General features: G+C 44.7%; 1 protein-coding gene across 3 annotated transcripts in view; it reads right to left on the bottom strand.

Moving 5' to 3' along the window:
* The window catches only part of LOC124002653 (protein NDRG3-like), a 58,885-nt gene that overhangs the window by 5,585 nt on the left and 40,039 nt on the right, over positions 1 to 13,261 (bottom strand). For all 3 annotated transcript variants that reach the window (XM_046310240.1, XM_046310241.1, XM_046310242.1), the window contains 11 exons: positions 8,148 to 8,253; positions 7,730 to 7,913; positions 7,560 to 7,620; positions 6,196 to 6,282; positions 6,014 to 6,070; positions 5,805 to 5,908; positions 5,616 to 5,681; positions 5,133 to 5,184; positions 4,928 to 4,975; positions 4,762 to 4,797; positions 4,602 to 4,653 (listed from right to left, as the gene is read on the bottom strand). In XM_046310240.1, the coding sequence (XP_046166196.1) occupies positions 4,602 to 4,653; positions 4,762 to 4,797; positions 4,928 to 4,975; positions 5,133 to 5,184; positions 5,616 to 5,681; positions 5,805 to 5,908; positions 6,014 to 6,070; positions 6,196 to 6,282; positions 7,560 to 7,620; positions 7,730 to 7,913; positions 8,148 to 8,253 (853 nt within the window). The remainder of the gene's footprint in view (positions 1 to 4,601; positions 4,654 to 4,761; positions 4,798 to 4,927; positions 4,976 to 5,132; positions 5,185 to 5,615; positions 5,682 to 5,804; positions 5,909 to 6,013; positions 6,071 to 6,195; positions 6,283 to 7,559; positions 7,621 to 7,729; positions 7,914 to 8,147; positions 8,254 to 13,261) is intronic.

Raw genomic sequence — 13,261 nt, 5'->3', positions numbered from 1 at the left:
AGCACGCGCTCCAGCAGGTATATCTCACTGGTCATCCCCAAAGCCAACACCTACTTTGGCCGCCTTTCCTTCCAGTTCTCTGCTGCCAATGACTGGAACGAATTGCAAAAATCGCTGAAGTTGGAGACATATCTCCCTCACTAACTTTAAGCTTGAGCTATCTGCCCATCTGTAAATAGCCCATCCAATCTACCTACCTCATTCCCATATTGTTTTTATTAACTTTTTTGCTCTTTTGCACACCAGTATTTCTACTTGCACATCATCATTTGCACATCTATCACTCCAGTGTTAATTTGCTAAATTGTAATTTCTTTGCTACTTTGGCCTATTTATTGCCTTACCTCCTCACGCATTTGCACACACTGTATATAGACTTTTTCTATTGTGTTATTGACTGTACGCTTGTTTATTCCATGTGTAACTCTGTGTTGTTGTTTTTGTCACACTGCTTTGCTTTATCTTGGCCAGGTGGCAGTTATAAATGAGAACTTACCTGGTTAAATAAAGGTGAAATAAAAATGTGAAATAAAAATGTTACAAATGAAAAAAGTCTGGACTTGACCTAAGTGATTTTCCTGCTGGTTATGCATGGCTAATTGTTTTTCCCCTTGCAGTTTAAGCTCAGACTATTTCTTTTTTACATCAGCCACAGTTCTGCCTTGCTGCCCCTCGTCGTTCACTGCAGCGGAGACACACTCCCAAGCTACCCGTTTGGCTTTGTTTGTCAACCCACTGTTTAGTCCACTGAATAATACGTGTTGCCTGTCTTCAATCACCTCTACCATCGCCGTGATCTCATCTTTCAAAAAGTTAGCTTTTCTCTTTTGGTCCATGGCTATTCCGGACTAAACCATAATTTGTGCTAGCATTCTATAAGGGGGAATTGCTGATAGTAAGGCATGTTCAGGTGCTGTCAATTTTAAGGTAATTTGAGATTTATAGAGTACATAGAGCCTGTTTAAGTCTGCGCTTTGCTTTGTGTCACAGGAGGAGATGCATCTTAAACAGTTTGGGTAGACAATAAAAGTACACCAGGCAAGTCGAGAGTCTCTCCCACGCAGAATTCAACAGGAAAGTCAATTGCTGTTCAGTATGTCTTTGGTGCAAGTCATTCATGTTACAATCACAATTTCTCACCTACTGACAATTGAGGCTATGCAACACTGCAAAGATGAAAGAGGAATTGGCAGCTGTGAGGCGCGGCTTCCTCTCCGTGACCAGTGTGACAAACAGAGGGTCTTTTCAGAAACTACTGGCTACACTCCAAACCCAGGAGGGGCTCTAGCAAAAGCTAATGGGGAAACCGTGATGAAAACAATACTTAATTGAGTAATAGTTATTTTTCTCACGTCAACAGGAAATACATAGAGAACACAGATCTTAACCACAAATACGTACAACAGCTTGTTAGTGGATAATCAATAAGAGTAACGTTCCAGAGAGTAAAGTGGCCAAAGTCAATATATATATATAAAAAGTATATACAGTGGGGCAAAAAAGTATTTAGTCAGCCACCAATTGTGCAAGTTCACCCACTTAAAAAGAGGCCTGTAATTTTCATCATAGGTACACTTCAACTATGACAGACAAAAGGAGAAAATCACATTGTAGGATTTTTAATGAATTTTTTTGCAAATTATGGTGGAAAATAAGTTTTTGGTCACCTACAAACAAGCAAGATTTCTGGCTCTCACAGACCTGTAACTTCTTCTTTAAGAGGCTCCTCTGTCTTGCACTCGTTACCTATATTAATGGCACCTGTTTGAACTTGTTATCAGTATAAAAGACACCTGTCCACAACCTCAAACAGTCACACTCCAAACTCCACTATGGCCAAGACCAAAGAGCTGTCAAAGGACACCAAAAACAAAATTGTAGACCTGCACCAGGCTGGGAAGACTGAATATGCAATAGGTAAGCAGCTTGGTTTGAAGAAATCAACTGTGGGAGCAATTATTAGGAAATGGAAGACATACAAGACCACTGATAATCTCCCTTGATCTAGGGCTCCACGCACGATCTCACCCCGTAGGGTCAAAATGATCACAAGAACGGTGAGCAAAAATCCCAGAACCACACGGGGGGGCCCTAGTGAATGACTTGCAGAGAGCTGGGACCAAAATAACAAAGCCTACCATCAGTAACACACTACGCCGCCAGGGACTCAAATCCTGTAGTGGCAGACGTGTCCCCCTGCTTAAGCCAGTACATGCCCAGGCCCATCTGAAGTTTGCTAGAGAGCATTTGTATGATCCAGAAGAAGATTGGGAGAATGTCATATGGTCAGATGAAACCAAAATATAACTTTTTGGTAAAAACTCAACTCGTCGTGTTTGGAGGAAAAAGAATGCTGAGTTGCATCCAAAGAACACCATACCTACTGTGAAGCATGGGGGTGGAAACATCATGCTTTGGGGCTGTTTTCTGCAAAGGGACCAGGACGACTGATCCGTGTAAAGGAAAGAATGAATGGGGCCATGTGAGATTTTGAGTGAAAACCTCCTTCTATCAGCAAGGGCATTGAAGATGAAACGTGGCTGGGTCTTTCAGCATGACAATGATCCCAAACACACCGCCCGGGCAACGAAGGAGTGGCTTCGTAAGAAGCATTTCAAGGTCCTGGAGTGGCCTAGCCAGTCTCCAGATCTCAACCCCATAGAAAATCTTTGGAGGGAGTTGAAAGTCCGTGTTGCCCAGTAACAGCCCCAAAACATCACTGCTCTAGAGGAGATCTGCATGGAGGAATGGGCCAGCAACAGTGTGTGAAAACCTTGTGTAGACTTAAAGAAAACGTTTGACCTCTGTCATTGCCAACAAAGGGTATATAACAAAGTATTGAGAAAAACTTTTGTTATTGACCAAATACTTATTTTCCACCATAATATGCAAATAAATTCATAAAAATCCTACAAATGTGATTTTCTGGATTTTTTCTCTCATTTTGTCTATATATATATATATATAGAGAGAGAGACTTTTTATACACTGCACAAGAAAATAAAGGGAACACTTAAACAACACAATGTAACTCCAAGTCAATCACACTTCTGTGAAATCAAACTGTCCACTTAGGAAGCAACACTGATTGACAATACATTCCACATGCTGTTGTGCAAATGTAATAGACAACAGGTGGAAATTATAGGCAATTAGCAAGACACCCCCAATAAAGGAGTGGTTCTGCAGGTGGTGACCACAGACCACTTCTCAGTTCCTATGCTTCCTGGCTGATGTTTTGGTCACTTTTGAATGCTGGCGGTGCTTCCACTCTAGTGGTAGCATGAGATGGAGTCTACAACCCACACAAGTGGCTCAGGTAGTGCAGCTCATCCAGGATGGCACATCAATGCGAGCTGTGGCAAAAGGTATGCTGTGTCTGTCAACGTAGTGTCCAGAGCATGGAGGCGCTACCAGGAGACAGGCCAGTACATCAGGAGACGTGAAGGAGGCGGTAGGAGGGCAACAACCCAGCAGCAGGACCGCTACCTCCAGCACTGCCAGAGCCCTGCAAAATGACCTCAAGCAGGCCACAAATGTGCATGTGTCTGCTCAAACGGTCAGAAACAGACTCCATGAGGGTGGTATGAGGGCCCGACGTCCACAGGTGGGGGTTGTGCTTACAGCCCAACACCGTGCAAAACGTTTGGCATTTGCCAGAGTACACCAAGATTGGCAAATTTGCCACTGGCACCCTGTGCTCTTCACAGATGAAAGCAGGTTCACACTGAGCACATGTGACAGACGTGACAGAGTCTGGAGAAGCTGTGGAGAACGTTCTGCTGCCTCCAGCATGACCGGTTTGGCAGTGGGTCAGTCATGGTGTGGGGTGGCATTTCTTTGGGGGGCCGCACAACCCTCCATGTGCTCGCCAGAGGTAGCCTGATTGCCATTAGGTACCGAGATGAGATCCTCAGACCCCTTGTGAGACCATAGTCTGGTGCGGTTGGCCCTGGGTTCCTCCTAATGCAAGACAATGCTAGACCTCATTTGGCTGTAGTGTGTCAGCAGTTCCTGCAAGAGGAAGGCATTGATGCTATGGACTGGCCTGCCCGTTCCCCAGACCGGAATCCAATTGAGCACATCTGGAACATCATGCCTCGCTCCATCCACCAACGCCACATTGCACCACAGACTGTGCAGGAGTTGGCGGATGCTTTAGTCCAGGTCTGGGAGGAGATCCCTCAGGAGACCATCCGCCACCTCACCAGGAGCATGCCCAGGCGTTGTAGGGAGGTCATACAGGCAAGTGGAGGCCACGCACACTACTGAGCCTAATTTTTAATTGTTTTAAGGACATTACATCAAAGTTGGAACAGCCTGTAGTGTGGTTTTCCACTTTAATTTTGAGTGTGACTCCAAATCCAGACCTCCATGGGTTGATAAATTTGATTTCCATTGATAATTTTTGTGAGATTTTGTTGTCAGAACATTCAACTATGTAAAGAAAAAAGTATTTAATAAGAATATTTCATTCAATCAGATCTAGGATGTGTTATTTATTTTTTGGAGCAGTGTATATATATCTTTTTTTGTATGCTAGAAAGGAGTGGTTATTGAGATCACACATTTACAAAGAAAAGTAAGAGTTATATACTTACTATAACCCATACCCTGAACAAAGTACTTGAAGGCCTCTGCCAGTTTCCCTGGCTGTGGAGGAGATTACAGTAAGTTAGTTATCAAAAAATATATATTTTTATGACAATGATTTAAAAAGCTATATTAGCATATAATAATTTTCAGATCATCAAACCTCACCTGCACAACCTGAGGTAAGCCTCCACAATCAGCCATCTACAGAGAGAAGAGGGAGAAGGAGAGAACTTCTGAGTCGCTACACATGATGCAATAGCTTAGCATATAATATTGATTATTCAGGAGGAAAATGCATAACACACACAGAATATAACATGCTTCACTTAACCTTAAACAGTGTAGTCTTGGTTGGATTTAACCTGGAATTGCACTCCACCTGAAACAAGTTTAAAGAGAGTAAATTAACATAATTCATTACATAAAGGAACTGATATTCAACATTTAGTTCCATCATCCTACTATATATGCACAAGGATGTATAAGTGCATGATCTATAATCACAAGCTAAACAACAACCACCCTAACTAACTCACCACTGCCTCCACTGCAGGAGATGTGTCTCCAACCACCAACAGAGAAGGGCACCTGGAGGGGAAGAGGAGGTTCTGCTTGAGCATACAAATGCATACTGCCAGTAGTGCCATTCACCCCAAACATCGGAGGCTGCTAGGTGGCTAGTAGTATTTAGTTATTGTATTATTATAATTATTATTTTAAACAGGACAAATCTGCGCCCCTGTGCCCCCTATCGGCATGACGCCTCTGCATACGGGGCGGCAGGGTAGCCTAGTGGTTAGAGCGTTGGACTAGAAACCGGAAGGTTGCAAGTTCAAATCAAGTTCAAATCCCCGAGCTGACAAGGTACAAATCTGTCGTTCTGCCCCTGAACAGGCAGTTAACCCACTGTTCCTAGGCCGTCATTGAAAATAAGAATTTGTTCTTAACTGACTTGCCTAGTAAAATAAAGGTAAAATTAAAATTCTGCCGAAAATACAGTAAAACCAGTTGAAACTCACGTCAGTGTGTTCACTGTGTCCTCATTAAGACCAATGACTGGCCTCTCAATTTCCAGATCCCGGCGACTGTTATTGTAAAAGGAAAGAAAAGACAAGGTTAAAGCCACATTCATCCAGCCAGTAGTAGAGCCAACGACTATGGTGGGCAGGAGTGAATCCCTGCCCCCTCTCCACTCCTGCCCAGCGTACCCGTTGTAGGAGGCACAGAAGAGGGCCAGGTTGTCCTGATTGATGTCCTGGGCGATGTGAAGGCGGTAGGTCTGGACCAGCTCCTGGTTGTCTGTCAGCTCATCCTGGAAGGACACACAAGGCATCAGAATGTGCCTTTCAAACCAGGTTATCAAAGGTGAATGGAACTCCTAGTCAAAGATGGGCAGATGCCAACCCATCATACTTACAGTGCTGAAGTGATGAGCCATCACCGTGTCCACAATGTTACTGGTCCACCCAGAGAGCTGTTGATAAAAAAACAGGACAAGGTCTATAAATAACGCATAGCTAAAGTGGCAGTTTTCTGGGAGATCACAAGGATCTATGGCTTTGCATTCAAAGATGGGTGATTGGTTAGAGAACTACTGACCTTGGAGGCAGCCCAGTCGATCCATCCCTCGGCACACGGATCCACGTTGATCAGAACCAGGCCCTCTACCAGAGTAGGGTTGTTCAGCTACAGGCGAGAGGAACAAAATGTCAGTGCCCAACATGAGATGAAGTAGTATAGAGCATACCAGTCTTCATAAATGGTATAATAAGGAAGGAATGATGATGATGAACATCTTAGGGAGATGTAGTGATTGGCATTATAACTGCATTCAGAATGCTACAAGCTTTTGTCATTTTCAAGACAGGCCAGATGTATCAACAGAGGCTGCTGAGATGCTGGTTACCTGAAACTGTGTTTATGGGATTTGAAAGTCTAATTCATTCAGAATGAGAGCAGACGTCCAGAAGAACATCCAACTATGTGACCCTTATACATGGACTTCTAGGCCCTTGAGGTCTAGAACATAAAAAAAAGATATATTGTTTTTCCATATCCAATCTTATCCATCTACACAAAGAGCCTCTGGGTCTGTGTTGGGGACTCTGGAGTGGGTGGGGTGTGGATAGAGATTTATGGATCATATTCTAATAATAGCTTACTACATCATTAATTAGATATGAGAAAAGCCATATGAGAAAGACAATAAATGCCAAACAAATTGAAAATCCAATCATGTGTGAGTACTTATGATTGAGTGTGTACAGACTACAGAGCTTCCTGTCTCCTTTCCAGAGCCCTCTCAGATGGGACAAGGAAGAGCTGAGAGTTAGCACCGGGCAAAGGATCAGCTGGTTCCCTTGGAGATTTTAAAATGCACTGCTCCCGAGGTATGACTGCGCAAAAATCTAGAATCATCAACTTCTCTGAAAGCTTGTCCTTTTTTAAATCAAATGCAGCAACAGTTGTTACCAATCTAACTTTTTCCCAATCCATTCCAACTGATGGAATTTGAAAATCTAATTTTCCTCATTAATTCTGAATGAGAGCAGACCCCCAAAGGAACATCCAACTCTGTGTTTCCTAAATCCTCCAGACTAATTCTACCCCAAAACCCCCCTCCTCCTCCATCTTTCAGTGCTCTCTCTCTCTTTCTGCTCTCTTGTAGAGAGAGAATTCGGCAGAGCTAAAAAAACAAACAGGCATTGAGTGCAGAAAGAGGAAGAACACGAGAGGGACAGTGAGAGATCGAGAGTAAAACAAGGTGATTCACCTCCCTCAGAATGGCAAGGTTTATAATAAACAAGAGGACTGGTGAAATGCTGCTGCATGGGTTGGATGTGAAGCACTGATGTACAGACTGACAAACAACCTCTGTAATAGACCAGAATGAGAGAGACAGGAGATTTAGAAAATTAAAATGGACAGATGAGAGAGCTGCTGTCAGTGTTACGTAGACTTACTGCAAACCGGGATAGGATGTAGGCTCCTGCTCCCACGCCAATCCCAATCACACTGTTCACCCTGTGGACACCAGGAAATAGATCACACCATCAGCAACACCAACTTACTGGCATTACAGTCTATCCATCACCACCTAATGAGTCAACTGGTCAATGTCCATGTCACTCACTTGAGCTGAGTCAAAACCGAGGGCAGCATCTCAGACAGTTCGTCCATAGTAGGGTACTGGTACCCTGTGGGGAAGGGTGGTGCCGCCTCCTGCTGTCCAGGGGCGTCCACATGGACCACAGCAAAGTGCTGTGTGATCTCCAGCATGTCCTCAAAGTTAAACAGCGTGTTGAAGCATGACTTATCTGTACAGAGAGGGGAACAAAAAGATAGCAATGCAAACCCATTCATAAGAGATAAAGAATAAAATACATCTAGAAACAAGATACACAAGAACGGCACAAATCTGTACATCAAACACAGATCCATGGCATAAACCTAAAGCATTACTCATAGAAGTTATGTTACATGTTTAGAACCACACTGCATCTTAGATAATGTCTTAGATAATGCTATACGGGTTAATCGTGCACACTCACGGTTGAGGCCGATGTCATGGTAGGTGAGGATGACTGGCCGGTTGCCCTTGGGAACGCCCCTCATGGTCACATGGAGCACACCATGGGTAGTCTCGATATCATGCTCCTGCAGCCAATCAGAGAGGAGAACAGATAGGTCAGGGTGTAGGCAGACAGATGTAAAAAGTATGGAAGTAGGGAGGGAGACATCCTGGTGGCCAGACAGACCCAATAGGCCCTTGAGGTTTAGGATATTTTAAACATTGTTTTTCCATATCCAATCTTTTTCAATCTACACAAAGAGCCCCTGGGTCTGTGTTGGGGGCTCTGAAGTGGGTGGGATGTGGACAGAGATTTATGGATCATATTCTAATAATAGCTTACTACATCATTAATTAGATATGAGAAAGACAATAAATGCCAAACAAATTGAAAATCCAATCATGTGTGAGTACTTATGATGGAGTGTGTACAGACTACAGAGCTTTCTGTCTCCTTTCCAGAGCCCTCTCAGATGGGACAAGGAAGAGCTGAGAGTTAGCACCGGGCAAAGGATCAGCTGGTTCCCTTGGAGATTTTAAAATGCACTGCTCCCGAGGTATGACTGCGCAAAAATCTAGAATCATCACCTTCTCTGAAAGCTGCCACTGCAGGGAGGAATAAACCCTCCGCTATTAAAATTCAGACACTGAAGCTGCCTTCACTTCTCTCCATGCCTCTCTCTGTGTGGTAATGCCTTTATAAGAGACTACAGAGACTACAGCCATCCATAACATTATGATTCCAAGTCTGTGCATTAAGTTGTCAGTGTAAATGAGTCTTGGCGAGTGGGGCAAATTGAGCTTCATCGATATCATGACTTGAAACAGGAAGGGATGTAACACACCAAGAAAATAACAGCATCATTCCCTGGCGAGCCTCCAAACGTTCTACAGACCTATCCTGGACCTTTCTAGACTCGTGACAGAAGTATCTGCTGACGTCACACACCACAACGCGGCGCAAGGTCGGCATGACTTGGGACTGCGTATCTGAGTGTGGGTGTGTATTTAATAGCATGAGGGAGTGGTGGGCCTAGTCTCAGGGCCCAGTGGTCATCAATAATAAAGAAAGAGAGAGAGAGAGAGCGAGAGAGAGAGAGGGGGGAGCCTCTGCTCAGAATCAGGGCTGGGAATACTGCAGCAGGCACCATTTTAGAAATGAGAATGGTGGCTATCAAAGTTCCTCTGGAGATGGTGAAGGTTAAACCTTCCTGTCAAGGACAAGGCAGCAGTATCTCTGTCTGAGATCTCAATCAGACATACCAGCCATTTTCTATGCTTTAAAATGCACTAATATGAGGTTATTGTCAGATTAAGACTTCAATGAAATGACAGAGACAAGTACATGCAGTAATAATCGACCAGACACCCACGGAGTGTAGACACAAACAGCAGAACAGATACATGAAGACACATGCAACAGGTTAACGCCTTTACTATTATCTGTTGTACATATGAACGTACTATAAAAAATAAGAGAAACTTAAAAAATTGAAACAACACGTGCGCACACACACACACACACACACACACACACACACACACACACACACACACACACACACACACACACACACACACACACACACACACACACACACACACACACACACACACACACACACACACACACACACACACACAGTCTTGGAAAACTAACCTTGTGGGGACATACAATTCAGTCTCATTCAAAATGCTATTTTCCCTAACCCCTAACCCTAAACCTAACTCTACTCCTTACCCTAAAACCTAACCTTAACGCTAAACATGAACCTAACTCTAGATCCTAACCCTAAACATAATTCTAACCCGAACCCATATTCCAACTAGTAATAGCATTTGACCTTGTGGGTACTAACAAAATGTCCCCAGTTGGTAAAATTTTTGTTAGTTTACTATTCTTGTGGGGACTTCTGGTCCCCAGAATTTAAGTAAAACACGTCATCTACCTCAGATCCAGTCATCTGCCTCAGATCCAGTCATCTGCCTCAGATCCAGTCATCTGCCTCAGATCCAGTCATCTACACTATATTTTCAAAGGTATGTGGACACCCATTCAAATGAGTGGATTGGCTATTTCTGCCACACCCTTTGCTGACATGTGTATAAAATCGAGCACACAGCCATGCAATCTCCATAGACAAACATTGGCAGTAGAATGGCCTTACTGAAGATCTCAGTGACTTTCAACGTGGCTCCATCATAGGATGCCACCTTTTCAACAAGTCAGTTCGTCATATTTCTGCCCTGCTAGAGCTGTCCCGGTCAACTGTGCTGTTATTGTGAAGTGAAAACTTCGAGGAGTAACAATGGCACAGCTGCGAAGTAGTAGGCCACACAAGCTCACAGAACGGGACCGCCGAGTGCTGAAACACGTAAACATATTCTGTCCTCGCTTACAACACTCACTACCGAGTACCAAACTGCCTCTGGAAACAACGTCAGCACAATAACTGTTTGTCGGGAGCTTCATGAAATGGGTTGAGCAGCCGCACACCATGTGCAATGCCAAGCGTCGACTGGAGTGGTTTAAAGCTTGCCACCATTGGACTCTGGAGTATTGGAAACACGTTCTCTGGAGTGATGAATCACGCTTCACCACCTGGCAGTCTGACAGACAAATTTTGGGTTTGGTGAACGCCAGGAGAACACGACCTGCCCCAATGCATAGTGCCAACTGTAACATTTGGCGGGGGAGGAATAATGCTGGGGCTGTTTTTCATGGTTCGGGATAGGCCCCTTAGTTCCAGTGAAGGGAAGTCTTAAGGCTACAGCGTACAATGACATTCTGGACGATTCTGCACTTCCAACTTTGTAGCAACAGTTTGGGGAAAGCCCTTTCCTGTTTCAGCATGACAATGCCCTCGTGCACGAAGAGAGGTCCAAACAGAAGTGGTTTTCGAGATTGGTGTGGAAGAACTTGACTGGCCTGCACAGAGCCCTGACCTCAACCTAATCAAACAACTTTGGGATGAATTGGAACGCTGACTGCGAGCCAGGCCTGATCCCCCAACATCCGTGTCTGACCTCACGAATGCTCTTGTGGCTGAATGGAAGCAAGTACCTGCAGCAATTTTACAACATCTAGTGGAAAGCCTTCCCAGAAGAGTGGATGTTATAGCAGCAAAGGGGGACCAACTCCATATTAATGCCCGTGATTTTGGAATGAGATGTTCGACAAGCAGGTGCCCACATACCTCTGGTCATGTAGTGTACCTCAGATCCTTCTCCTTGGGTAGTATTGATCTTTCTAGGAGTAAGACATGCTCACACTCTGTTTTGCTTCTTCCCTTCACCTCTATCCCTTTACACACACACACACACACACACACACACACACACACACACACACACACACACACACACACACACACACACACACACACACACACACACACACACACACACACACACACACACACACACACACACACACACACACACACACACACACACACACACACCGCAGTTGAGCCTCAGATGCAAACAGACCTGGGGTGGGGCTGCTGGCCTGGACAGGGAGGGGGAAGAGTAGTGAGCACTGCAATGGCTGCTGCGACCCTTTTACCCTTAATTAACAACAGTGGAACTAGGCTTCTGCAATGGGGGTTTAGACAAACTTCATAGAATGTGGAGGAGAATGCTAATGTGGGGTTTAGGTTTGTGTATGGTCAGAGATGGCTGATAATGATCTATAACAGACGAAGCTGAGGGCTAAGCTGAGAGGTGTCTGCAGTGACACTCAGAGGAATTTGCCAAAGATGGAAACACAGTCACACAGAGAAGGAAAAGAGGGAAATAATGAGGAGAAGGAGACAGAGGAGGAGGGAGGAGGAGAGAGATGGTGAGGAGACAGAGGAGGGGTGAGGAGAGAGAGAAGGAAAAGAGGGAAATAATGAGGAGAAGGAGACAGAGGAGGAGGGAGGAGGAGAGAGATGGTGAGGAGACAGAGGAGGAGGGAGGAGGAGAGAGATGGTGAGGAGACAGAGGAGGAGGGAGGAAGAGAGAGAGGGTGAGGAGAGAGAGAAGGAAAAGAGGGAAATAATGAGGAGAAGGCGACAGAGGAGGAGGGAGGAGGAGAGAGATGGTGAGGAGACAGAGGGTGAGGAGAGAGAGAAGGAAAAGGTGAGGGAAAGTGAAAAGGCAGAGTAATGTGTCATGCCTCACCTATTCCTGCCAAGGGTGTGTGTCTGTGTGTCTCAGTCACCAGATCTCAAATCAATTGAACACTTATGGGAGATTCTGGAGCGGCGACTGAGACAGCGTATTCCACCTGCATCAATAAAACACCAAATGATGGCATTTCTCATGGAAGAATGGTGTCGCATCCCTCCAATAGAGTCCCAGACACTTCTATGCCAAGGCGCATTGAACCGGTTCTGGCTCATGGTGGGCCAACACCCTATTAAGACACCGTTTAAGTTGGTGTTTCCTTTATTTTGGCAATTCAAGACCAGAGAGAGCCTGTCTATGTCAGGGGGTTGAAAACAGCATTTAGCCTGGAAAGGCACTTGTGGGATATCTTTCAGACTGCACATCTGTTGTTGCTATGTGGGTGAAAGATCAATTCATTTTCACTGTCAGACTGTTGCAGTTCATACGGATACATACACAGGGATCGCTAGGCCTGTTTAGCTGGTCTCTGTCACCACTGATCTGTACAGAGAAAATAGCTATTTTTTCTTCACGATCTGGCAAACAGACACAAAAAAATGCAGTATGTGCAGAGACGAGCACACACAGACAGACAGACACATACCCATATTCTCCTGTATGCTCAGACTCCTGAACGCTTACGCACATTCATATTTCATGCCATTATATTGACATGCACCTACAACGCACAATAACATATTCATGCCATCTATGTTGAAAACACACACATGCACAAATACACGTACTCACTCACACACAAACATGCACTCCCCCGCACATAAATTACAAACAGTCTCGACAGTAAGTGCACTAAAACACACAAATACAGTGTCCACCCGCACAAACACCACTCTGCACATTGAAACGGCTCAGCTGCTTAGCTGGCTGTCTGAAGAGGCAGTTAGGCAGGCAGGTATTCTGCCAACCAGCCAGGGAGAC

The sequence above is a fragment of the Oncorhynchus gorbuscha genome, linkage group LG18, assembly GCF_021184085.1.
Source record: "Oncorhynchus gorbuscha isolate QuinsamMale2020 ecotype Even-year linkage group LG18, OgorEven_v1.0, whole genome shotgun sequence".
NCBI lineage: Eukaryota > Metazoa > Chordata > Actinopteri > Salmoniformes > Salmonidae > Oncorhynchus > Oncorhynchus gorbuscha.
Note: the sequence above shows the minus strand (reverse complement) of the source record. Positions and strands in the feature narration are given on the sequence as shown.